Below are 24,387 nucleotides of genomic sequence, written 5' to 3' on the forward strand. Positions count from 1 at the left end.
TTCTTTCTGTATATCTCTACTGACGTTTCTCAGCAACTTCTCCTCAGGAATATTTCGCCCATCCCTGGGTCTTCAAGGAAACAGAGATGCAAAGTCTTCAGTTCCACTTGCTCATCCTGAGTTCCTAATTGAAACTTTTAAGAACTCTTCCGTGAGACATTTGATTTTCACAAAAACCACAGGAGAAAGGCAGGCTGTGGAGTGTTAAAACCACACTTCATACATGCAATGAGAATTCTGCGCTCCCAGTCCTGAGGTTCTGTAAAGGATCTGGGCAAAAGAGGAGACAGTCCAGGAGTGACTCTCACAGATTGAAGCATGAAGTATGATTTTTGTACTAGAAGGGTCCCTGTTTATAAAGCCGTGACACATTTTCTTTTTTTTTTTTTGTTTTTTGTTTTTTGTTTTTTGAGACGGAGCCTTGCTCTGTCGCCCAGGCTGGAGCCCAGTGGCATGATCTCAGCTCACTGCAAGTTCCGCCTCCCGGGTTCACGCCATTCTCCTGCCTCAGCCTCCTGAGTAGCTGGGACTACAGGCGCCCGCCACCACACCTGGCTAATTTTTTGTATTTTTAGTAGAGACCGGGTTTTGCCATGTTAGCCGGGATGGTCTCGATCTCCTGACCTTGTGATCCACCTGCCTTGGACTCCCGAAGTGCTGGGATTACAGGCATGAGCCACCATGCCCAGCCACTGTGACACATTTTCTAGGAGTTAAGTGGCCTCTCACACCAGAGGCTGAATGTCTTGATAAGGTCATAGAGTTGGTGCAGAGACCACATCTTTTACTTCTGTGTGTCTTTCATCCTCCAGGCATAGTATCTTACCTAAAAGCAGAAGCCTAATCTTGCGTGTTACCTGGCAAATTTATATCCACCACCACACTCAGCATCATCCGATTGCATTTAATGTTGCAATTAATCAATGAGTTATATTAGTCCATGGTTATTCACTGCAATCAAAATATAACTCCAAAAACTTCTGAGGGAAAATATCAGGAGATTGAAAAAGTATTTCAAGTGTCAGTCTCATATAATAATTGATGGCTATAGGTAGAAATTTGCCAAGCCCACAGTCATTCACTGTGAGACTAGACTGCCACACCTAGTTGAATAGGTTATTTTGTATTTCTAATTGTATAACATGTATCAATTATGTGCAACTAATTAATTGTATATATTATTAATTGTATATAACTCATTGTATATAATTAATTATAAAATTAAAATCAATTGTATTCAATTAATATATACTATACATTAATACATGTATACATTATCATTTAAAAAGCCAAACAATTCACATAAAGCACAAGTTCTAGTCACTTTCCTCAATATTTGTCTCCATTCCAAACCTAGTCTGTGCCCTATATTTAAGTATTGTTATTAATTTGAGTGAATCCTACCAGACATATACAAATATATGTATCTATTTAAATCAATATGCCATAAGTGGCAAAAAAATAAAGATTAGCAATGTCCATCTCCTGCAGATATTAATTCCATACCTTCTACTTGGTAAAACATTTACTTGCACAAATGAAAATATTCAATTATGCTAGAGTAAATTTACATTATATAGGGATATCTTTCAAAAAAGTTTCTCTCCTGTTTTGAATTTCAGCTGTCTTGAATTGTCACTTGCAAAATACTTAGGGAAGTTTCTTTTTTAAATCAGCTTTAATTATTTTTTAATGATGAGAAGTTGATAGCTTATAAATTCTATTTATCTCTTTAAAATGCTCATTCATATTGTTTTAAAGGAAGCAAAGGGTATAACTGCCGCATAGCTTAAGAAAAACTTTACAGAATGCTTATGGGAAAATACCAGATTATTTAGGCAGTTTAATGTGCTCAGGTATTCAGTTATTACAGGGAGAATGAGGGTTTCTTCCTTAATTATAGAGTTTAATTCTGAGGTATAGTTGCCATGAGTTTGAAAAGAACCATGCTTCAATAGCATGCAGAATTCAGATTCACAAAGTTTTCCTCTCATATCTCTTCAAGTGTTTTACACTGTGCTTCAGAGTTTGCATGCTTTCTTGCCTAAAAGCAAAAGAAAACATTTATGTAGAGAAAGTACAGTCTCTAGACATTGCCAAAAGATTGTCTATTGAAGATAGTATCGCATTCCCACTGTAAGCACATCTTCATGTTTGAACACCAACACAATCTTTCCTTCTTCCTCAAAATAGAAATACACTGTGACCGAATATTTATTCAGCATCTAACAACATCCAATATTTGAATGTATTTTGACTAGGTAATTTTTTTCTCCTTTGTTAATAAAAATAGATTTAATTTTTTAAATGTCATTTTTCTTGCATCTCATCAAATATACTGTCATACACTATAAAAATGATGTTGGGTCATATGTATCACATGTCTGTAATTCAGAAATGCAAACCTTTGGACACTGACTCAACATCTGGAGATATTTTTTCTGGTTCTTATGGCTGGTGTTCTCCTACAGCTCTCTACGAGCAGTCTTGTGAAGCCCACAAGCACCGAGGGAACCCGTCCGGGCTTTACTATATTGATGCAGATGGAAGTGGCCCCCTGGGACCATTTCTTGTGTACTGCAATATGACAGGTATGTTGATAATTGTTAGATGCATATATCAGAATAGACCAAGGAGAAATTTACCTAGTTGGCAGCATTATTAAAACATGCAGTTTGATAGTGTGTACTTGCTAAGTAGAAGCATTAAATATGTATTTATTAATTTTGTTGTCAACAAAATTTTCTTGTATTTCTTGTTTGCCTGGGTTGGATTATAGGCAAGATTCAGTGCTCTGCCAAGGCATCTCTCTAGCTCCTACACTCCTCATAATACATCTGTTCATGTGCATCATGATAAAATACAAACCTCTGATTCGGTGATTTACATGCTTTCTGTATTTAGAAAAAACAGAGGTCTTTAAAAGTGCTAAGAAATAACATAGATATGTTAATGTTCTATGTGCATCTTAAATAATTTAGTGATTTTTATGGCATATAATTTTTTCATAACCAAAGAAACTTGATTATTTCTCATGCTTTAGATATTAGAAATGAACACTGCCTGGGCTGGGCATGGTGGCTCACGCCTGTAATCTTAGCACTTTGGGAGGCCAAGGCGGGCAGATCACGAGATCGAGAGATCGAGACCATCCTGGCCAACGTGGTGAAACCCCATCTCTACTAAAAATACAAAAATTAGCTGGGCGTGGTGGCGCCCGTGCCTGTAGTCCCAGCTACTTGGGAGGCTGAGGCAGGAGAATCCCTTGAACCAGGGAGGCAGAGGTAGCAGTGAGCCAAGATTGTGCCATTGCACTGCAGCTTGGCGACAGAGCAAGACTGCATCTCAAAAAAAAAAAAAAAAAGGAAAAAAAGAAATGAACACAGCTTGATTATAGAAGATTGCACTAGAATGCCTTTTAAATAGTTACATTTTTACAGAAATTTGTTGTCACCTAGCTCTTCCAACTCTCCGCAAAGTGGAAATCTGGAATAAACTGTTCTCATTTATTGTGCTGACAAAAGGTTTCAAAAGTTTCATAAATTCGGACAATAACCAAATGGGTCAGCAAGCATCAAGGAAAAAGAAACAAATAACTGAAATTACATGGGCATTTAAAGTGCCTTAGCAAAGATTACCAAAAAATAGTAAAACTTTACAGGGGATGTTCAGAAGATTCAGAGCCACCTGCACAGCAATGTGCTGAAGATAAACACAGGCGTTCTGCCATAAGATACCAATTACCTCCAAAATCCCCTGACTCAAACAATGAAAGCAAAGTGAGAAATCCCATAAAAATGGTCTTGGTGGATATCAAAAGACTCAACCAAAGTCACAACCAGGAAGGACCTTGGTTGTCATCATTTTAAGATGAGGAAACCAAGGCTCAGAAAAGTTGGTTAGGGAAGTAGCTACTGACAAAATCTAGCTAATGATAGGGGAATCAGTAAACTCTGGTCTCTTTTCTCCCCTAGAAAATGTCACCTTCTCTTTAGATGCCGCATTGCTCTATAGCCAGTAATAAATTCTCTAGTTGTACAAATCAAGCAATAATGATTATAAAATGTGCAATTTCAAACTACTCTAATAGCTTGAAATGTATATATGGTAATAACCTTCAAAAAGCAGTTGCTTCAGAGCTTGGAAGTCAGCACTCTGTCTTAAGAACAAGTAAAAAGCCAGGCAAACTGAAAAATCAACCAATTTTTTTAGATCCAGCAGAGAAGTGAGGTCACAGAACAAACCACTGCCCCTCAAAATTGGAGAGACAGGCGGGCTTATATACAGAATGACAATTTTCTTCCACAAGCACTAACCTTTGGGGAAACCGTTGTCAAGGTAGGAAAACCTAAACTTAATTGACGAATTGTTGGATGTTCGATGTGGACACATCTGAGAGTTAAAACCTCCAGGAAGACCCAGACAAAGAAGGGTCCCCACACTTCTGCGAGTTTTACACCTAGCTTGACCAGGTTCTCACAGTGAATGTTGGAGAAAAATCTCCTCATGCTTCCAAAAAGGGAAGGTGAAAAGGAACTGTCTTGAAGTACACCAGAGCTTTCTGTTCTTCTTAACAAGGTCTTTCCTCAAGGGCAAATATTTCACCTAAGCTACTGGTGTTTTGTTCTCTTTTCTTTTGTTTTGTTTTGTTTTTTTGTTTTCAGAGTCTAACCTGCCTGGAGGAAGGAAATTACCCACCTCTGGCCATCCTGTCCCATGTAAGGGTGGTGATGGGAGGGAGGGCTGAGAAGCTCTTGTGAAGGTCACAGCCCAGAGGCACAGGCTCCCTAAAGGACTCAGACCTAATCACAGGACTACAGAACCTTTACCCTTCCCACACATGTTACCTGTAGTACTGCAGGCCTCTTTACAGCAGTTACAGTTACTTTTACCCTTTTACCCGGTACATCACATCTGGTTATCAAGAAAAAATTTCAGCTGGACCTATAATCCTATTACTTTGAGAAGCTGAGGAGGGAAGATAGCCTGAGACCAGTTTTGAGACCAGTCTGGGCAACACAGTGAGACCCCCACCTCTACAACAACAACAAACAGCATGGTGACATGTATCTGTAGTCCCAGCTACTTGGGAGGCTGAGGCGGGAGGATCACTTGAGCCTGAGAGTTGGAGACTGCAGTGAGCCATAGTCACACCACTGCACTCTAGCCTGGGCAACAGAGAAAGACCTTGTCTCCAAAAAAAGAAAAAGAAAAAATTTCAAGGCAAAAAACACACTTTGAAGAGACAGAGCAAGCATTAAAAACAGACGGTGGCTCACGCCTGTAATCCCAGCACTGTGGGAGGCCGAGGCAGGCGGATCACGAGGTCAGGAGATCGAGACCATCCTGGCTAACATGGTGAAACCTTGTCTCTACTAAAAATACAAAAAAATTAGCCGGGCGTAGTGGCGGGTGCCTGTAGTCCCAGCTACTCGGGAGGCTGAGGAAGAAGAATGGCATGAATCCAGGAGGTGGAGCTTGCAGTGAGCTGAGATCGTGCCACTGAACTCCAGCCTGGGTGACAGAGCGAGACTTTGTCTCAAAAAAACCAAAAAACAAAACAAAAACCAGAGTCAGATATGGCAGGGACACTGGAATTATCAGACCAGGACTTTAAACAACTATAATTAATATGGAAAAAGCTGTAATGGATAAAGTAGATAGCATGCAAGACCAGATGAACAATGTAAGCAGCAAGATGGAAATTCTAAGAAGCAAAAAGGAGTGCTAGAGATCAAAAACAGCATAACAGAAATGAAGAATGCCTTTGATGGGCTTATTAGTAGACCAGGCACAGCTTTGGAAAGAATCCCTAAGCTTAGAGATACCTCAATAGAAACTGAAAAGCAAAGAGAAAAAAAGACTGAACCCCACCCCCGCAAAAAGAAAACGCAGAACATAATATCTGAGTACAGTGGCACAACTACAAAAGGTGTAACATACGTGTAAAGAGAATTCTAGAAGAAAGAAAGAAAGGAACAGAAGCATATTTGAAGAAATAATGACTGAGAATTCCCACAAATTAGTATCAGACACCAAACCACAAATCCAGGAAGTTTAGAGAACACCAAAGAAGGAGAAATGCCCCCAAAACTCTACCGGGCATATATTTTCAAACTATAGAATTCAAAGATAAAAGTAAATTCCTTTTTTTGAGATGGAGTTTTACTCTCGTTGCCCAGGCTGGAGTGCAGTGGTATGATCTTGGCTCACCACAACTCCGCCTACTGGGTTCAGGTGATTCTCCTGCCTCAGCCTCCTGAGTAGCTGGGATTATGGGCATATGACACCATGCCTGGCTAATTTTTGTATTTTTAGTACAGACAGGGTTTCTCCATGTTGGTCAGGCTGGTCTTGAACTCCTGAACTCAGGTGATCCACCCACCTCAGCCTCCCAAAGTGCTGGGATTACAGGCATGAGCCACCGTGCCCAGGCCGGGTAAAAGTAAATTCTTAAAAATAATCAGAGGAAGAAAGCACCTTACCTACATAGGAGATAAGTATTACATCGACTTCTCTTCAGAAATCGTGCCAGCAAGAATGGAGTGAGATACTTAAAGTGTGAAAGAGAGAAAACAAAACAAAACAAAACCTTCTCCTTGAAAAGTGAAGAAATAAAGATTTTCTCAGACAAATGAAAGGGTCAGTTCTCTAAAAGAGATAACCTTAATATGTATGCTCCCGACAACAGAACACAGTGGATCTTATTTTCTTTTTTCTTCTGGGACGTATAGGAATGGGTATACCAGATGCTGGGGATTTCGTATAATATACTGAGTAAATTTTAAGTGCAGACAATCCCCGTTTACAATGGTTCTACTTACAATATTGCGACTTCACTATGTGAAACCATATGCATCCCTATTTCAAGTACCCATACCACTATTATTTTTTTATTATTATTATTATTATTATTATTATTATTATTATTATTATTATTATTTTGAGACAGAGGCTTGCTCTGTCACCCAGGCTGGAGTACAGTGGCACGATCTCGGCTCACTGCAACCTCCACCTCCCAGGTTCAAGCGATTCTTCTGCCTCGGCCTCCCCGGTAGCTGGGACTACAGGCACGTGCCACCACGCCCGGCTAATTTTTTGTATTTTTAGTAGAGATAGGGTTTTACCATGTTAGCCAGGATGGTCTCGATCTCCTGACCTCGTAATCCACCTGCCTCGGCCTCCCCAAGTGCTGGGATTACAGGCCTGAGCCACCACGCCTGGCCACAACCATTATTTTTTTTTTTTACTCTCAGTACAGTAGTTAATAAATGACATGAGATATTCAACACTTTATTATAAAATAGGCATTGTGTTAGATGATTTTGCCCAACTGTAGGCTGATTTAAGTGTTCTGAGCACATTTAAGTTAGGCCGGGTTGAGCTAGGTTCAGTAGGTCACATGTATTAAAATGCATTTTTAATTTATAATAAGTTCATCCAGATGTAACTTCATCATAAATTGAGGAACATCTGTACTGTTAATTCCAATCAAAATCATGAAGTTAAATTAGGTTAATTTTCAAAGTCGGATATTTATTTGAGCAACAGGAGTGGAACAGGGATCAACGTGTTACAGTTACCCTCCTTCTGGGCTAGTGAGACAGCCTCCAGTGTGTTCTGATTCAGCCACACCTCTGAACCCCTTTCCACATTTAGCCACTGTTATAATTAATCTACTCAGGTCCAATTCACTTGAGCCCAGGAGGTCGAGGCTGCAGTAAACTATGAAGGTGCCACTGCACTCCAAGCTGGGCAACAGAGGGAGACCCTATCTCTAATAAAAAAGAAAAAGAAAAATATAAGGGTTATATTAGATGCTCTTTAAGATCCTTTCCAGTTCCAATATGCTTATAATCAATTGAAATAAATTATGAGCAATTAGGGAAACCACAATGGTCTATGTCCTTCTTTGGGTCTTTTACTACTGATAATATAAGGAGAAGTGAGTCAAGTGGAATTTTATAAACACAAATGCATATCCTATAATGTCCCTGGTTACTATTCTACTCTTCAGAAAAACAAGTTTTACAGATGTATTCTCAACAGTTCCCTTCTCAGTACTGAGGGCGTTTCTGTGATCACATCGTAACCATGGGAGACTGCAAATCTATCATACTGCCCACCAGCCTATGTGAACTACTCCGGACCATCATTTCTCTCCCATTGTACAACAAATCATGAACACATGGCCAAAAATGGCATGTGGTTGATCATCTTCAATGCCCAACTTAGTGTTCCATAGGTTTTCTATATTTGATTCAGTTGATAGGAAAACTCTGAAGGTGAGAGTAGGTGATGTGCACAGAGTAACACCAGGTTGTAAAAATTCTAAAATGAGGCCAGGCGTGGTGGCTCACACCTGTAATCCCAGCACTTTGGGAGGCCAAGGCGGGTGGATCACCTGAGGTTGGGAGTTCAAGACCAGCCTGGCCAACATGGTGAAACCCCCGTCTCTACTAAAAAAATACAAAAATTAGCCAGGTGTGGTGGTGTGTGCCTGTAGTCCCAGCTACTTGGGAGGCTGAGACAGGAGAACTGCTTGAACCCAGGAGGCAGAGGCTGCAGTGAGCTGAGATAGCGCCACTGCACTCCAGCCTGGGCAACAGAGCGAGACTCTTATCTCAAAAATAAATAAATTAAATAGAAAATCTAAAATAAAAAATAGAGCAATATTAAAGGAAGAACCCATGGAATTGAAATTACCATAGGCACACTTAGAGCCTCCTTTGGTAAGTACAGTGAGTGGAGTGATAATTTAATTTAAAATTGCATTCGTTATTTAAATTTGCAGATTTTTTTCTGTACTTGTGGCTCATTTGTGGATATCACACCTTTGCTCTCCATGGGTTCTGTGACTAAAGAGATATTTCAGTAGCATGGCTGGTTTTCTTTTCCTTCTTTCCTCTGATCTCTGTTGTTAGGCGTGTGTAAGTAACAGTAAGGCTATGAAATTTGTCTTACGCACAGTTAGCAGCCAAGCCATTAAAAATCCTGAGATGTGAAGGGCTGGGAGGGTGATTTCTCAAGGTAAAATGTATCACATTGTTTTCTTTCGTAGTTCTTAAAAAATCCCCATACGAATGTTTCTTCGTTTCTCCAGTTCAGAAAATTTTTATGTAAAATGTCCATTATTCTAAATACATCTTATTAGAGGTTAAAGGACCAGACAGCACCAGCATAGTAGAATTAAAGTGACTTTAAGTCTGGTGGGAGGTCCATTGTTGGGAACACTAAAGAACTCAAGATGCACTTCTTCCCTTTTGAGATTGTGGAGTCATTTTGTTTTTATTTCATCAAAACAATATAAGTAATCAAGTGACAGAGATACATCAGAAATGATGTCAGCAGGCAGTCAGATGCTCAGGGTCACCGCCTGGAAAGTGCTGTTAGAAGCTCAAGGCCTCTGATTCCTCTGGGCTTGGTCACTGATGGAGAAGCTGACATAATTAAACCACTTTATTTTAATAGAGCTGCTTCCTATCATACCTGTGAGTATGTGCGTCACATTGTCCCAATATGTATCTTTTATAAATTTATTCGATAATGAAAGAAATAGAGGCACATACAGATGAGGAAAGTGCAGATGAGTTTAAAAAGATAAAGGTCCAGGTAGTAACAGTTTGGCCCCATGCTTGTGTTGATATAAAAAAATGGTTTTAACAACTAAAAAGTCATTGCTTACATGATACACTTTTAGGCGTGACGTCACAAAAGTTTGGTCATCAGTTCTTCCAATATGCTTTCTCTTAGAGGCTGAGTTCTGGCTCAGTACATTGTTACACAGATCCAACTCCTCAAATCGCGGCAAACATGCAGTAATGTAAATTTCAATTAAACGTTAATTCACATAAAAGACAGGTGTGCTTTGCCTCTTGCTGCTGGCCTCTGCCGCCCAGTGATGCCTCTCCTTTGCCCGTTTCTGCTCAGCAGACGCCGCGTGGACAGTGCTGCGGCACGGTGGCCCCGACGCGGTGACCCTCCGAGGTGCCCCCAGCGGGCACCCGCGCTCGGCTGTGTCCTTCGCGTACGCAGCGGGCGCGGGGCAGCTGCGGGCCGCGGTGAACCTGGCGGAGCGCTGCGAGCAGCGGCTGGCTCTGCGCTGCGGGACGGCGCGGCGCCCGGACTCACGAGGTAAGCGCCACTGTTGGAGGCTACAGGGGCTCATGGGGCCGGGGCGCGGCCCTCGGGCTGCGAGATGCCTTTGAGGGAGAAAAGGCCAGGGTCCCTCCCGTGGCTCTTAGTTCAAAGCCCTGACTGCTCTCTCCTTCTCTTCCCGCTCTTGGTCGGACCAAAGAGCATTCAAGAGCGCCTTCCTGACCGTTGAGAGACGTTCAGCGTGTTCATATGCAGGACTAGTGACTTGTCCTTTCTTAATCAAGGGAAATTTTGCTAGTAACTTATGCCTTAGCTTTCCGTTCACACTGAGGAGATAATGGCTGTAGGGCAGGCTGGGTCTAACAGTTCTTCATGAAGACCAGTGGGAACCGGTAACCTCCTTACTCTTCTCAAAGTCTTCCTCTAAATCTACCTGGAACGTTTGTTTCCTCCCTTTAGATTAACTGAATATGCCCTTCCTCAGCCCCGCCACTTTCACTGTGGTCTAGGATGAAATAATGACCAGGGTTATTAAAACCTTTTGTCAGTGGGTGTCTTATTTTTTTGAAATTATATCTTGAGAAATGTATACCTTAATCTTCATATATGGAAGTAATGCTTTGGAAACTCTGCCTGCATCAAAACCGTCTTCTAAGTTAAAGACCAACTTCCTCCTCCTTTCCGGAATCCCCACAGTCCCCTGCAGGACTCACCGCTCCTCTCCAACAGTTTCCATATAGTTTCTTGAAAGCACTTTATTGCTAATTATAGTTAAATACTGAAATTTGCCTTTCTTTTTTTAGTTTTAGCAATCCCAAATAGTATATAGGCGGGAGGATCACTGGAGCCCAGGAAGTCTAGGCTGCAGTGAGCTGTGATTGCTTCACTGCCTCCAGCTTGGGCAGCAGAGCAACACCTTGTCTTAAAAAAAACAAAAACAGTATATGTCGGTAGCATAATAAAGCCACTTAAATTAAATTTCACTCTTAAATTTTCAATACAAAATCTCTAAGTTGGAAAGTGATATGTGACTGTCATCTGAAGGTGGTTTGCGCTGATCCACTAACCCATACCTGCATTGCCTTCCCTAATCCGTCTGGCCAATCAGCCCCTGGAATATGCCAGACCATTTCCTCTGCTTGGATTGGCCTGTCACCCAGGCTGGAGTGCAGTGGCACGATCTTTGCTCACTGCAACCCCCTCCCCTCCCGAATTCAAGCGATTCTCCTGCCTCAGCCCCCCGAATAGCTGAGAATACAGGCGGGTGCCGCCACGCCCGGCTAATTTTTGTATTTTTAGTAGAGACGGGGTTTCACCGTGTTGGTCAGGCTGTTCTTGAACTCCTAACCTCAGGTGATCCGCCCGCCTCAGCCTCCCAAAGTGTTGGGATTACAGGCGTGAGCCACGGCGCCCGGCCCTCACACTCTTAAATCTTACCCACTGTGCTAGACCTGTGCAGTCCGCATCTGGGTCCCTTCCCAGGGTGATCCCTCTCTCCCCTGGATGCCTGCCAGCCAATTTGGTCTAGTAGAAAGAGCAAAGGTCTGGTTGCATTCGAAGTTCAAGTGCTAAGTCTGTCACTTAGCAGCTGTGGAAATTTAGGCCATTCCTTAATCTTTCTCAGACTTTGTTTCCTCTTTGATGAAATGGACCGTGTAGTACTGATCTCATGGGGTTTCTTTTATAAATGAGATAGCTTACATAAGTTCAGTAAGTAAGAAACTCTCCTTCCCAGTTCTCCAGTTTTTTAAAGTTGGCATTACAAAACTTAATTATTTGTTAGTTCATTGCTGTTGAATGAAGTGTAGCTTGGCTTTGGAATTGTTTTAAAAAAATCCCCAGGTGATCTTTTGGAAACTACTGGGCTAGGGGCTAAAATAACACAAGAAATGGAATATTCTACTCCCATCAGTGAGAATTTCCCTATTTCTCCTCTTTTGAAAAGATAATTTAAAAAATTTTTTGAGATAATTGTAGATTTACATACACTTGTGAGAAGTAACAGAGAGAACCCGAGTAGCCGTTAAGCAGTTCCCCCACCCCAAGGTGACATCTTGTAGAAGTATAGTGCAATATCACAGCCGGAATCTTGACATGCATACAGTCAAGATACACAGTATTTCCATCAGCACAAGAATTCCTCCTCTTGGCCGGGCACGGTGGCTCATGCCTGTAATCCCAACACTTCGGGAGGCCAAGGCGGGTGGATCACGAGGTCAGGAAATCAGACCATCCTGGCTAACACGATGAAACCCCGTCTCTACTAAAAATACAAAAAAGTAGCCAGGCGTGGTGGAGGGTGCCTGTAGTCCCAGCTACTCGGGAGGCTGAGGCAGGAGAATGGCGTGAACCCGGGAGGTGGAGCTTGCAGTGAGCCGAGATGGCGCCACTGCACTCCAGCCTGGGCGACAGAGCAAGACTCCGTTCCGTCTCAAAAAAAAAAAAGAATTCCTCCTATTGCTCTATTGCTCGTTAATAACCACTAGTATGTTCTCCATTTCTATGGGTTTTTTTAAATTTCAAGAAAGTTATGTAAATGAAATTATATAGTATGTACTCTTTGTGGTTGAGTTTTTTTCACTCTGTGTAATCCTCTCTAGATTCATTTGCATAATTGTGTATATCAGTAATTTGTTCCTTTTCATTGCTGATTAGCAATCGGTGGCATGGATATACCAGAGTTTATTCACTCATTGAAGGGCATCTGGGTTGTTTGTTTACAGTTTGGGGCAATTATGAATAAAGCTTTTATGAACATTGTGTACAGGTTTTGTGTGAACATCAGTTTTCATTTCTCTGGAATTAATGCCCCAAAGTGCAATTGGTGGGTCATATATGGTAACTGCATACTTAGTTTTATAAAAAGCTGCCAAATTGTTTTCTAGAATGGTTGTACCATTCCCACCAACAGTGTATGATTTCATTTCCTCCACATGCTCATCAGCATTTGGTGTTGCAACTATTTTTTATTTTAGCTATTCTGATAACTGTGTAGTAATATCTTTATTGTGGTTTTAATTTGTGTCTCCCTGATGTCTAATAATATTGAGCATGTTTTATATGCTTATTTGCCATCTGTATATCGTTTTCAGTGAGATAGATGTCTGTGAATGTGTTTTTGTTGTTCACTTTCTAATTGGATTGTTTGGATTTGTTTTGTTACTGTTGAATTTTCAGTTCTTTATACATTCTAGATACTAGCACTTTGTTGGATATGTGATTTGCGAATATTTTTTCCCACTCTGTTGCTTGCCTATTCATCGACTCTTAAGTGGAATTTTTTAGAGCAAAAGTTTTAATTTTGATGAGATTCAGTTTTATCATATTTTCCTTTTATGGGTTGTACACATCGTGTCAATTCTAAAAATTCTTTACCTAACCCTAAATTCCAAGTGCAAAGATTTTTGAATTTTTTTCCTAAAAGTTTTATAGTTTTACCTTTTACTTTTAATTCCATGCCCTATTTTGGGACACATTTTATATAAGATGTGAGAGTTGATTCTCTCTCACTCTCTCTGACTATGAATGTTCAGTTGCTCCAGAACCATTTGTTGAAAAGGCTATCCTTCCTGCATTGAGTTGCATTTTAAATAGTGTTAAAAATTGGTTGAACTTACTTGTGTGGTGGGTCTGTTTCTGCATTCTTTATCTGTTTCATTAATTTATATGCCTCCACCAATATCACGCTGTCTTGAACATGGTAGCTGTATAGCAGGGTTGAGTTATTCCTCCTGCTTTATTCTTCTTTTTCAAGATTGTTTAAGTAAGTCTGTAGCTTGCCTCATTCTGTATAAATTTTGTAATAAATTTGTTTATGTCTACAAACATCTTGCTAGAATTTTTATGGGAATGACATTAAACATAATAGCTCAATGAAGGGAAAATTGGTGTTTTACTGTTTTGAGTCTTCCAATCCATGAACATGAGCTATCTTTCCATTTATTTGGATCTTTGATTTCTTGCCTCAGCATTTTGTAATTCTTAGCATCCAGAGATTATATGTTTTATAAGTATGCTTAGGCATTTAGTTAGTTTCTTGATTGATTGTAAGTGCTGTTGTGCTTTAAATTTTTGTTTACATGTTTCTTGTTAGAATATGAAATATGATTGTTTCATACTAATCTTATAAGCTCTTTTTTGAACTTAATTTTTTTTTTTAGATTCCTTGGGATTTTCTATATGGAAAATCATGTCATCTGCAAGTAGAGTCAGCTTTATTTCTTCCTCGTCAATCTGTAGGGAGTTAATTTATTTTTCTTGCTTTATTACAGTAGCTAGACTTTCAATACTAGGTTGAACTACAGTGTTGAGGGCAGACATCCTTGCCTTGTTTCCTGTCTTAGGGGAAAAGCATTCATTCTTGTTTCCTATGTTATGTGGAGGTAGTTCCCTTTTATTCCTGGTTGGCTGACAGTTTTTATTTTGAAAGGACATTGGATTTTTGTCAAATGTCTTTTCTGTGTCAATTGGTATTAAAATCTTATATTTCTTCTTTTGTCTGTTGATATGTTGAATCAGCTTTGCATAACTAGAGCAATTCCTATTTCACCATAATGTATAATTTAAAAAATACATTTCTAATGTGTTTGATTTATTAATATTTTATTGAATATTTTTGCATTCAAATTCATAAGAGATATTGATATGTAGTTTTCTTTTTTCATATTGTCTTTATCTGGTTTCAGTATCAGGACAATACTGCCTACATAAAATGAATTTGGTAGCATTCTCTAGTCTCCTGTTTTCTGGAAGAGATTATGTAAAATTGACTTTAATTTTTATTTAAACATTTAGTAGAATTCTCCAGTAAGGCCCGGCAGGGTGGCTCACGCCTGTGATCCCAGCACTTTGGGAGGCTGAGGCAGATGGATCACTTGAGGTCAGGAGCTCGAGACCTGCCTGGCCAACATAGTGAAACCCCGTCTCCACTAAAAATACAAAAATTAGTCAGGCGTGGTGGCGCACACCTATAATCCCAGCTACTCAGGAGGCTGAGGCAGGAGAATCACTTGAACTTGGGAGGCAGAGGTTGCAGTGAGCCAAGATCACACCACTGCACTCCAGCCTGGGCAACAGAACGAGATTTCATCTCAAAAATAAAAACCAAAAACAAAACAAAACAAAAAGAATTCTCCAGTAAAACCATCTGGGCCAAGAGATTTTTTTTTCAGTAATTTTAAATTATGAATTCAATTTTCTTAATAGTTACAATTACTTAAATTACCTATTTCATGTTAGGTGAATTGTGGTAGTTTGTACTTTTTGAGAAATTTGTCCATTAATCTGAATTGTCAAGTTGATTTGTGTAGAATTATTTATAGTATTTTCTTATTATTTGTTTGATGTCTCCAGCATCTGTAGTGATATCCACTTAAATTTCTCATATTCATAGTTTGTCTCATCTTTTTTTTCTCTGTCAGTCTTGGTAGAAGTTTTTCAATCTTACTGTTTTTTAGAACTAGATTTTCGATTCATGATTTTCTCTATTATTTTTGTTTCAAATTCTATTGAAATCTGCTCTTCTCTTTGTTATCGCCTTCCTTCAGCTTGTATGAGTTAACTTTTTTTTCTAGTTTCTAGAGGTGAGAACTTACATTATTGGCTTTAGGGCTTTCTTCTTTCCTAATGTGGGCATTTAGTGCTACATTTTCCCTATCAACACAGTTTTACCTACATTTCACGTATTTTGATATGTTGTATTCTCATTTTCACTTAGTTTTTCATGTAGTTTCATTTTCATTTAAGTATTTTAATAAATTTCTTTGAAGCATATTCTTTGACCTATAGCTTATTTAGAAGTGTATTTTTAAAAATTTCTAAGTGTTTAGAGATTTTCTTTTTCTCTTTCTGGTATTGATTTCCAGTTTGATTCCATTATGCTTAGAGAATATACTTTGTGTGATTTTAGTTCTTTTAAATATGTTGAGGTTTGTTTGACTCCCCGGGATATGGTCTGTCTTGTAAATGTTTCATGGGCATTTGAAAAAAAAAATGTATATTCTGCTATTCTTAAGTGGAGTATTCTGTATGTATTTCAATGAGATCCTGTTGGTTGATTATGTTGTTCAGATCTTGTATATCCTTGCTGACTTCTTGTCCAGTACTTCTGTCAGTTGCTAAGAGAGACATTTTGAAATCTGTACTATAATTGTGGATCTGTTTATTTTTCCATTCTGCTCTATCAGTTTTCTTATATTAATAGGCTTTATATTTTTTAGCAATTTTAAGTTTACATAAAAATTGAGCAGAAAGTACTGAAAGCATATGATTTTTATTCTTTAGCTTGTTGATCTGATGGACTATATTAATTAATTTTCAAATGTTAAAGGCATATCTAGAGTAAATCCCACTTGGTTGTGGTGTTCATTTTTAAAAATTGTTTGGTTCAATTTGCTAATATTTTTTAAGGATTGCTTCATCCATGTTCAAGAGAGATATTTGTTTGCAGTTTACTTTTTTGTAAGGTTTTGCTGGTTTGGGTATTAGGGTAATGCTGGCCCATGGAATGAGTTAAGAAATAGTCATTCTGCTTCTATTTTCTGCAATAGATTGTGGAAAATTGGTATCATTTATTTCTCCAATGTTGATAGAACTCACCAGTGAATCATCTGGGCTTGGTACCTTCTGTTTGGGAAGGTTATTAATTACTGGCTTAGTTAAAAAATTTTGTTTCTCTTGAGACTTTCTCTTTCACCATGTTTTATTATTTAGAAATGTGTTTTTAAATTTTTTGGTATTTGAGGATATTTCAGCTCTCTTTCTGCTGTTATTAGTTTAATTCCATTCTGATTCAAGAACATGCCTTTTGTGATTTCTGTTCTTTTAAATTTGGTGAAGTGTTCTGTGGCCTAGAATGTGGTTTAACTTAATGAATTGTGCATTTGTATTTGAGAAGAATGTGTATTCTGCAGTGTCTAGATAAAATATTCTATAATGCTAATTGAATTCTAAAGTATTCAGTTAGATCCAGTTGATTGATGGTGCTGTTCAGTTCAAATCTATCCTTAATGATTTTCTTCCTGCTGAGTCTGTCACTTACTTACTCATAGGGGGGTGTTGAAGTCTCCAGTGGTAATAATGGATGTGTCTCTCTGTCCTTGCAGTTCTATCAGTTTCCCCCTAATATATTTTGACTCTTCTGTTGCTAGGTATATACACATTAAGCATTATTATATCTTCTTGTTATATTGACCCCTTTATTATTGTATAATGCCCTTTTTCATCTCTGATAATTTTCCTTGCTCTGCAGTTGGCTTTGTCTAAAATTAATTTAGATACTCTGGCTTTCTTTTTGGTTAGTGTTACCATGGTATATCTTTCTCTAGCTCTTCAAATCTACCTGCTATTTTATATTTAAAGAGGATTTCAGTAGACAACATGCAGGTGGATCATGGGTTTTGTTGTTGTTGTTCACTCTGACAGTCTCAGTCTTTTATTTTATTATTATCATACCTTAATTTCTAGGGTACATGTGCACAACATGCAGGTTTGTTACATATGTATCCATGTGCCATGTTGGTGTGCTGCACCCATTAACTCATCATTTACATTAGCTATATCTCCTAATGCTATTCCTCCCCTCTCCCCCCACCCCATGACAGGCCCCGGTGTGTGATGTTCCCCTTCCTGTGTCCAAGTGTTCTCATTGTTCAATTCCCACCTATGAGTGAGAACATGCAGTGTTTGGTTTTTTGTCCTTGCGATAGTTTGCTGAGAATGATGGTTTCCAGCTTCATCCATGGCCCTACAAAGGACGTGAACTCATCCTTTTTCATGGCTGCATAGTATTCCATGGTGTATATGTGCCACATTTTCTTAATCCAGTCTGTCATTGATGGACATTTGGGTTGGTTCCAAGTCTTTGCTATTGTGAATACTGCCTCAGTAAACATATGTGTGCATGTGTCTTTATAGCAGCATGATTTATAATCCTTTGGGTATATACCCAGTAATGGGATGGCTGGGTCAAATGGTATTTCTAGTTCTAGATCCGTGAGGAATTGCAACACTGTCTTCCACAATGGTTGAACTAGTTTACAGTCCCACCAACAGTGTAAAAGTGTTCCTATTTCTCCACATCCTCTCCTGCACCTGTTGTTTCCTGACTTTTTAATGATCGTCATTCTAACTGGTGTGAGATGGTATCTCATTGTAGTTTTGATTTGCATTTCTCTGATGGCCAGTGATGAAGAGCATTTTTTCATGTGTCTGTTGGCTGCATAAATGTCTTCTTTTGAGAAGTGTCTGTTCATATACTTCGCCCACTTTTTGATGAGGTTGATTTTTTCTTGTAAATTTGTTTAAGTTCTGTGTAGATTCTGGATATTAGCCCTTTGTCAGATGGGTAGATTGCAAAAATTTTCTCCCATTCTGTAGGTTGCCTGTTCACTCTGATGGTAGTTTCTTTTGCTGTGCAGAACCTCTTTAGTTTAATTAGATCCCATTTGTCAATTTTGGCTTTTGTTGCCATTGCTTTCTTAATTGGTATATTTAGACTGTTTACATTTAAAGTGATTATTGGTACTTGGATTAATATTTGCCATATTGTAACTCTTTTTTATTTGTTGCCCTTGTTTCTTCTTCTTTTCCTGAATTCCCCTCTCACATTTTTTGTTTTAATTGAGCATTTTATATAATTCCATATCCTCACTTCTCCTAGAATATTAATTACATTTCTTGGTCATTGTTTTAGTGGTAGCCTTTGAGTATGAAATATACATTATAACAGTCTACTTTCAAATAACACTATTCCACTTCATTAATGGTGCTGGTACTTTATAACACAGCATTTCCAATCCTTCTGTCTTATTTTGTATTACATTATTATCATTCATTTTACTTATTCATAAGCCATAATCACCCAATACATTGTTAGTATTATTTAGAGCTGTTACCTATTACATCAATTAAGAAGAAGACACTAGATTTTATTTTAAATGTTTTCTTCTCTAATGCTCCTACCTTTCTTTATGTATTTCTGTGTTTTTGACCTATATTGTTTTTCTTTTCTCTGAGGAACTTCTATTAACATGGCTTGCAAGGTAGGTCTACTGGAGAAAGATTTCCTCAATTCTGTTTATCTAAGTCTTTATTTCTACTTTACTATTTAGGATAATTTTACTGGATATAGAATTTTATATTAGTGTGTGTTTTCTCTCAACAGTTTAAATATTTCACTTCACTTTCTTCTTGCTTGCATGGTTCCTTAAGGGAAATCTGTCATAATTCTCATTATTGCTCCTATGTAGGTAAGGTGTTTTATTTTACTCTGGTTTATTTCGAGATTTTATTTTTAAAAGATTTTATTTTAATTTTAAGAAAGTCTTCAATTTTTTGCAATTTGAATATGAGATGCCTAGGTGTGGATTTTTTTGTATTTAACCTGCTTGGTGTTTGCTGAGATTCCTGAACCTATGGTTTCATGTCTGTCATTAATTTTGAAACATTCTCAACTGTCATTATTTTAAATATTTCTTCTGGTTCTCACTCTCTTCCTTCTACTTCTGGTATTCCAATTATGGGTTACATAGGTTACACCGTTTGAAATTGTCCAACAGGGCCGGGCACAGTGACTCACTTGCCTGTAATCCCAGCACTTTAGGAGGCCGTGGCGGGCGGATCACAAGTTCAGGAGATCCAGACCATCCTGGCTACCATGGGGAAACCACGTCTCTACTAAAAATACAAAAGATTAGCTGGGCGTGGTGGCGGGTGCCTGTAGTCCCAGCTACTCGGGAGGCTGAGGCAGGAGAATGGCATGAACCCAGGAGGCGGAGCTTGCAGTGAGCCGAGATTGCACCACTGCACTGCAGCCTGGGTGACAGAGAGAGACTCCATCCCAAAAAAAAAAAATTATTGTCCAACAGTTTGGATATTATGTTTCATTTGAATGTTGTTAAGGAGAACATAATGTTCTGCGCTAATTTCAAAAATGTTTTCTCCTTCCCTCCGCCTGCTGGAGACATAAGAGCATTTTTTTCCTATCTTTATTCTGAGAACTTGATGGGGCTCTTCCTGGAGATAAAACTCTTGAAGGTGTGTTGACCCTCTAAGGCCTATCCCCCACTCTAGGAGTTTTCAATCTCTGTAGCTTGTCCTTGCTCAGTATCCATCAATTAGTCAGTTACATTGTAAGTGCTTTTACCAGACTCCACCATCTGCTTTGGTTCCACTAGCTGTGATGTTGTTTTCACTTGTCTCTGCAGCTTTAGGAGTAATGTTTGCCCTGTGACTTTAACTGTGTAAGAAGAACTGTTTATTTTTAGTTAGTGCAGCTTTTTTCTTGTTGTGAGAATGGGAGTGATGACTTCCAGACTCTTAACGTCATATCAGATTGGAAACCAGAAGTCTCAATTTTTGCCTCATTTTTTTAAGGGTGTATTGTTTCTTGCATATACACTTATGTCTTCCTGGTGATTTTTTTTAAATCATTATGTAATGTCCCTGCTCTAGTATTTTTGTTCTGAAGTCTATTTTATGAGATAGCCATTCTGCTTTCTTTCAAATTTAATTTTTGCAGAGTGTATTTTTTCCATCCTTTTACTTTTAACCTGCCTATGTTTATTTTGAAGTGAGTTTCTTATAAATTTCTCGTTGTGTTATTTTTTTTTTCAGTTGATTCTGCCAACGTCTAACTTCTGTTATATTTTAGCCATTTACATTTAAGGTAATTTTTATAATTTTCTTACTCGTTTCTTGGTGTTATAGTGTACATATGTGACTTACCACAGTCAACTTAAATATCTTCACTCTCATAATGAAATATGGAATCCTTATGTCTATTTGGGCCCTTTATCTTCCCCACTTCTAAATATCATTGTCTTGAGTATTATATGGTATTACAATTTTTGTGTCAATTATCATATGTCATTTCAAAAATTGATAAGGATAGTCTATTATATTTATCCATATTTCTTCTCTTTTCATTTTTTCTCGATGTTCCAAGAATCCTTCGTTATAATTTCCTTTCTTTTTGAAAAACCTCCTTTAGCCATTCTTTAGGGAATGTCTGCTAGCGACAAATTATTTTAGTTTTCTTTTGTGTTAAAAAGGTTTTCTTTTGTTGTTATTGTTTTGGAGATGGAGTCTCACTCTGTCGCCCAGGTTGGAGTGCAGTGGCACAATCTTGGCTCACTGCAAGCTCTGCCTCCCGGGTTCACGCCATTCTCCTGCCTCAGCCTCCTGAGTAGCTGGGACTACAGGCTCCCGCCACTACGCTCGTCTATTTTTTGTATTTTTAGTAGAGACGGGGTTTCACCGTGTTAGCCAGGATGGTCTCGATCTGACCTCGTGATCCGCCCACCTCGGCCTCCCAAAGTGCTGGGATTACAGGCGTGAGCCACCACACCTGGCCTAAAAAGGTTTTATTTCCATTTTATTCTTGAAGGATAGTTTCTCTGGATATATAGTTTATAGTTGACAATTCTTTTCTATCAGCCCTGAAAAAAAATATGCCATTCCTTCTGGTTCTGTAATTTCAGATGAGTAATCTACTATCATTCAAATTAGGGTTCTTTTACAGGCAGGTAATGTGTTATTCTCTCAGGCTGCTTTCAAGATTTCTGTTTTGTTTTGTTTCCAAAAAGTTCAATTATGATGGATCTTGGTGTCAATATTTTTGGGTTTATCGTTTTTTGGACTTAAACTTAACTTCCTAAATCTGTGGGTTTGTATCTTTCACCACATGTGGGAAGTTTACAGCCAGTATTTTTTCAGTACTCTTTCAGCACACTTTCTTCTCTCTTTTTGAGATTCGGATGATATTGTCTGATAGGACCCTATGGCTCAGTTCTTTTTATATTCAGTCTGTTTTCTCTTTTTTGGTCAGGTTAGATAAAGCCTATTGATGGGTCCTCAAGTTCAGTGATTCTGTCCTCTGTCTTTTCACTCTATTCTTGAGCCCATTCAGAGTTTTTTAAAAAGTTATGTTATTGTATCTTCCAGTCCTGGGGTCCTAAGCTTCCTCTTTCTACCTTTCAGAATTCTCTTTGGTTGTCTTCTGTATTATTTCCAGAATCTATCATTATACTTGGTGGAAATAGCAGGGATAGACAAGTCTACAAGATCTTTTATCAGTCTGGAAGTTCACCCACTTACATCTTTTTGTTACTGTTTCTAAAAAATACATTTTTACTACTTTATGGGGAATATGGGAGATTTAGATGTAAATTTACACTTGTACATTAGGATATAATGAGTGTTTTGCTCTTTAATCTGCGACAGTTTAATGGTGAAGTCGATAACTTTTAAAGTGGCATTCCGAGAAGAGTGTGTTAATTTTTAAAAATATCTTTTCCGTTGTAGTGACAAGCTTTTAGCACATTTTTAAAAGATTCCTGGTACTAATTCCTCTTTAAATTTTCCCAGATTGCCTTTTTTTTTTTTTTTTTTTTTTGGCAGAGGGGCAGGTGATGGATAGTGGTGGTGGTAATGAATGCAGAGATCTTATCTATGGATGAGTTATAATTGAGTTGTAATAAGCAGTAAGGTAGAAGCTAAGTTCCAGATCTCAATTCATATTCCAAAGGTAACAACCTATTGAAATTTGAAAAACAGCACCACGTGATCAAGCATGTTTAAAAAACTGGTTGAGTTAATCCAATTTCATTTTCCTCATGGCCTAATCTGTGATGACTGCAACTTGTGGCCTTTGACCCCTTTCCTTTTTTAAGATAGGTGGCCTGACACCTGCTTTTTAAATTATCCTAACTTTACTGTGATGTGCAGTCAGTCTATCACCCCAATCTTCACTCCCAACCCCTGACAGCATCCCTTGTCCTAATATGCAGTTCTATAGATCTGAGTTAGTGTCTGACTCTATCATTTAATCATTGTCAGTGCTGAGAAGGAGGCGCACTCGTTAGAGCTGTAGTTGACCCAGGGCACTTTGTTTCTTTGCATGAGAAATCTCTAACCTCAGAGGTGAGAAAAGCCTATCAATGTCATTCCTTAACCTCCAAATAAAGAGTCAGGACATACAATGCAACAAAAACAAATACCTCCAAAAATTAGTAAGTACTGACAGAGAGTACCATATCTTTCCAAATGTGTAATATACAGGTAGTTAGCAAAAAGATGGGATGAGATAAATCAATGTCTTTGTATAATATTAAACTTTCTCAATGAACATTTCATAATTTCAAATAGATTTTATCTTTAGTGTGCAAATTACTCCGGTATTTATTTTAATGGTGAATTTTTTTGAATGTTATTTCTATAGAAAGTATGTATCACATGCAACTGACTGATTTCTAATAGAAGAAAAATAGATGGAATCATTTAAGCCTAGATATTGAAATATTGGGGGAAAAACATTGGTTAGGCTTAAAGAAACGTTTCAGAGGTAAAATACAAGTGTTTAAGTATAGTTTCATTTTCTCTCTCTCTGCCTCTCACACATACACTTTACACCTGGGAGTAAAGGGAGCTATATGGGGAGGGTGGTAGTGAGGGACAAAGTAGATGTCATCTTTCTTATACTTGTCTTTCAGATGGAACCCCACTGAGCTGGTGGGTTGGAAGAACCAATGAAACACACACTTACTGGGGAGGTTCTCTGCCTGATGCTCAAAAGTGTACTTGTGGATTAGAGGGGAACTGCATTGATTCTCAGTATTACTGCAACTGCGATGCTGGCCGGAATGAATGGTGATTTCCACATGATTTCCCTGCACAAAAATGTGGTTTTTATTCTTTAATTGTGCATAGTTAATTAAATGTCAGACAAGCTGGTACAATAAGGTAACTAGATTAAAGTATGTTCAAGCAAGCTGAAATACAAGTTTTGATGAAATATGATCAGTTAATCTAAGGATTAAATTTTATGACCAAAGATTTACTAGTTCATTGTGAATACTATATAATGTGTTTTTTATTTTTCGCAAAAGAGAAACAGATGTTAAGTTTTCCACTCACTGGAAATCAAATATCATTCTCTGCGAAGTTTAGTTAATTAATTAACGTAGTATTCATGTGGCAATTCAAAAAGCAAATTCCTCCAAATCTTTGTCTTAAATTGATTTGGGATATAATGCGGCATAGTTTATCTTTCTTTTAGAAATTAACATTAACACAAGAAACTCTGAGAGGTCCTGCATAAAAGGACTGTGTTTATTTTGTAGAAGCAACAATTTCCCACACTCATTGAAATCTTCAGTGCAATAGCAAAGCTTCAAGCACCAACTGTTCTGTAGACCATACTTTGAAACAACTAACATAGAATTTCCAGAATTTGAAAATTATTTTGTAAGCTTTCCTTTGAGCAGAAACAATTTTCTCATGTAGATTGCA

General features: G+C 38.3%; 1 protein-coding gene across 3 annotated transcripts in view; it reads left to right on the top strand.

The window, feature by feature from the left end:
* Positions 1-24,387, top strand: part of LOC101143875 (contactin-associated protein-like 3) — a 229,002-nt gene that overhangs the window by 158,880 nt on the left and 45,735 nt on the right. For 2 of the 3 annotated variants that reach the window (XM_063696228.1, XM_063696229.1), the window contains 3 exons: positions 2,472-2,591; positions 9,934-10,134; positions 23,589-23,745. In XM_063696228.1, the coding sequence (XP_063552298.1) occupies positions 2,472-2,591; positions 9,934-10,134; positions 23,589-23,745 (478 nt within the window). Of the gene's footprint in view, positions 1-2,471; positions 2,592-9,930; positions 10,135-23,588; positions 23,746-24,387 lie in introns of all 3 variants that reach the window. The other variant, XM_063696227.1, reaches the window with a different exon arrangement.

This window comes from Gorilla gorilla, chromosome 13, assembly GCF_029281585.2.
Source record: "Gorilla gorilla gorilla isolate KB3781 chromosome 13, NHGRI_mGorGor1-v2.1_pri, whole genome shotgun sequence".
NCBI lineage: Eukaryota > Metazoa > Chordata > Mammalia > Primates > Hominidae > Gorilla > Gorilla gorilla.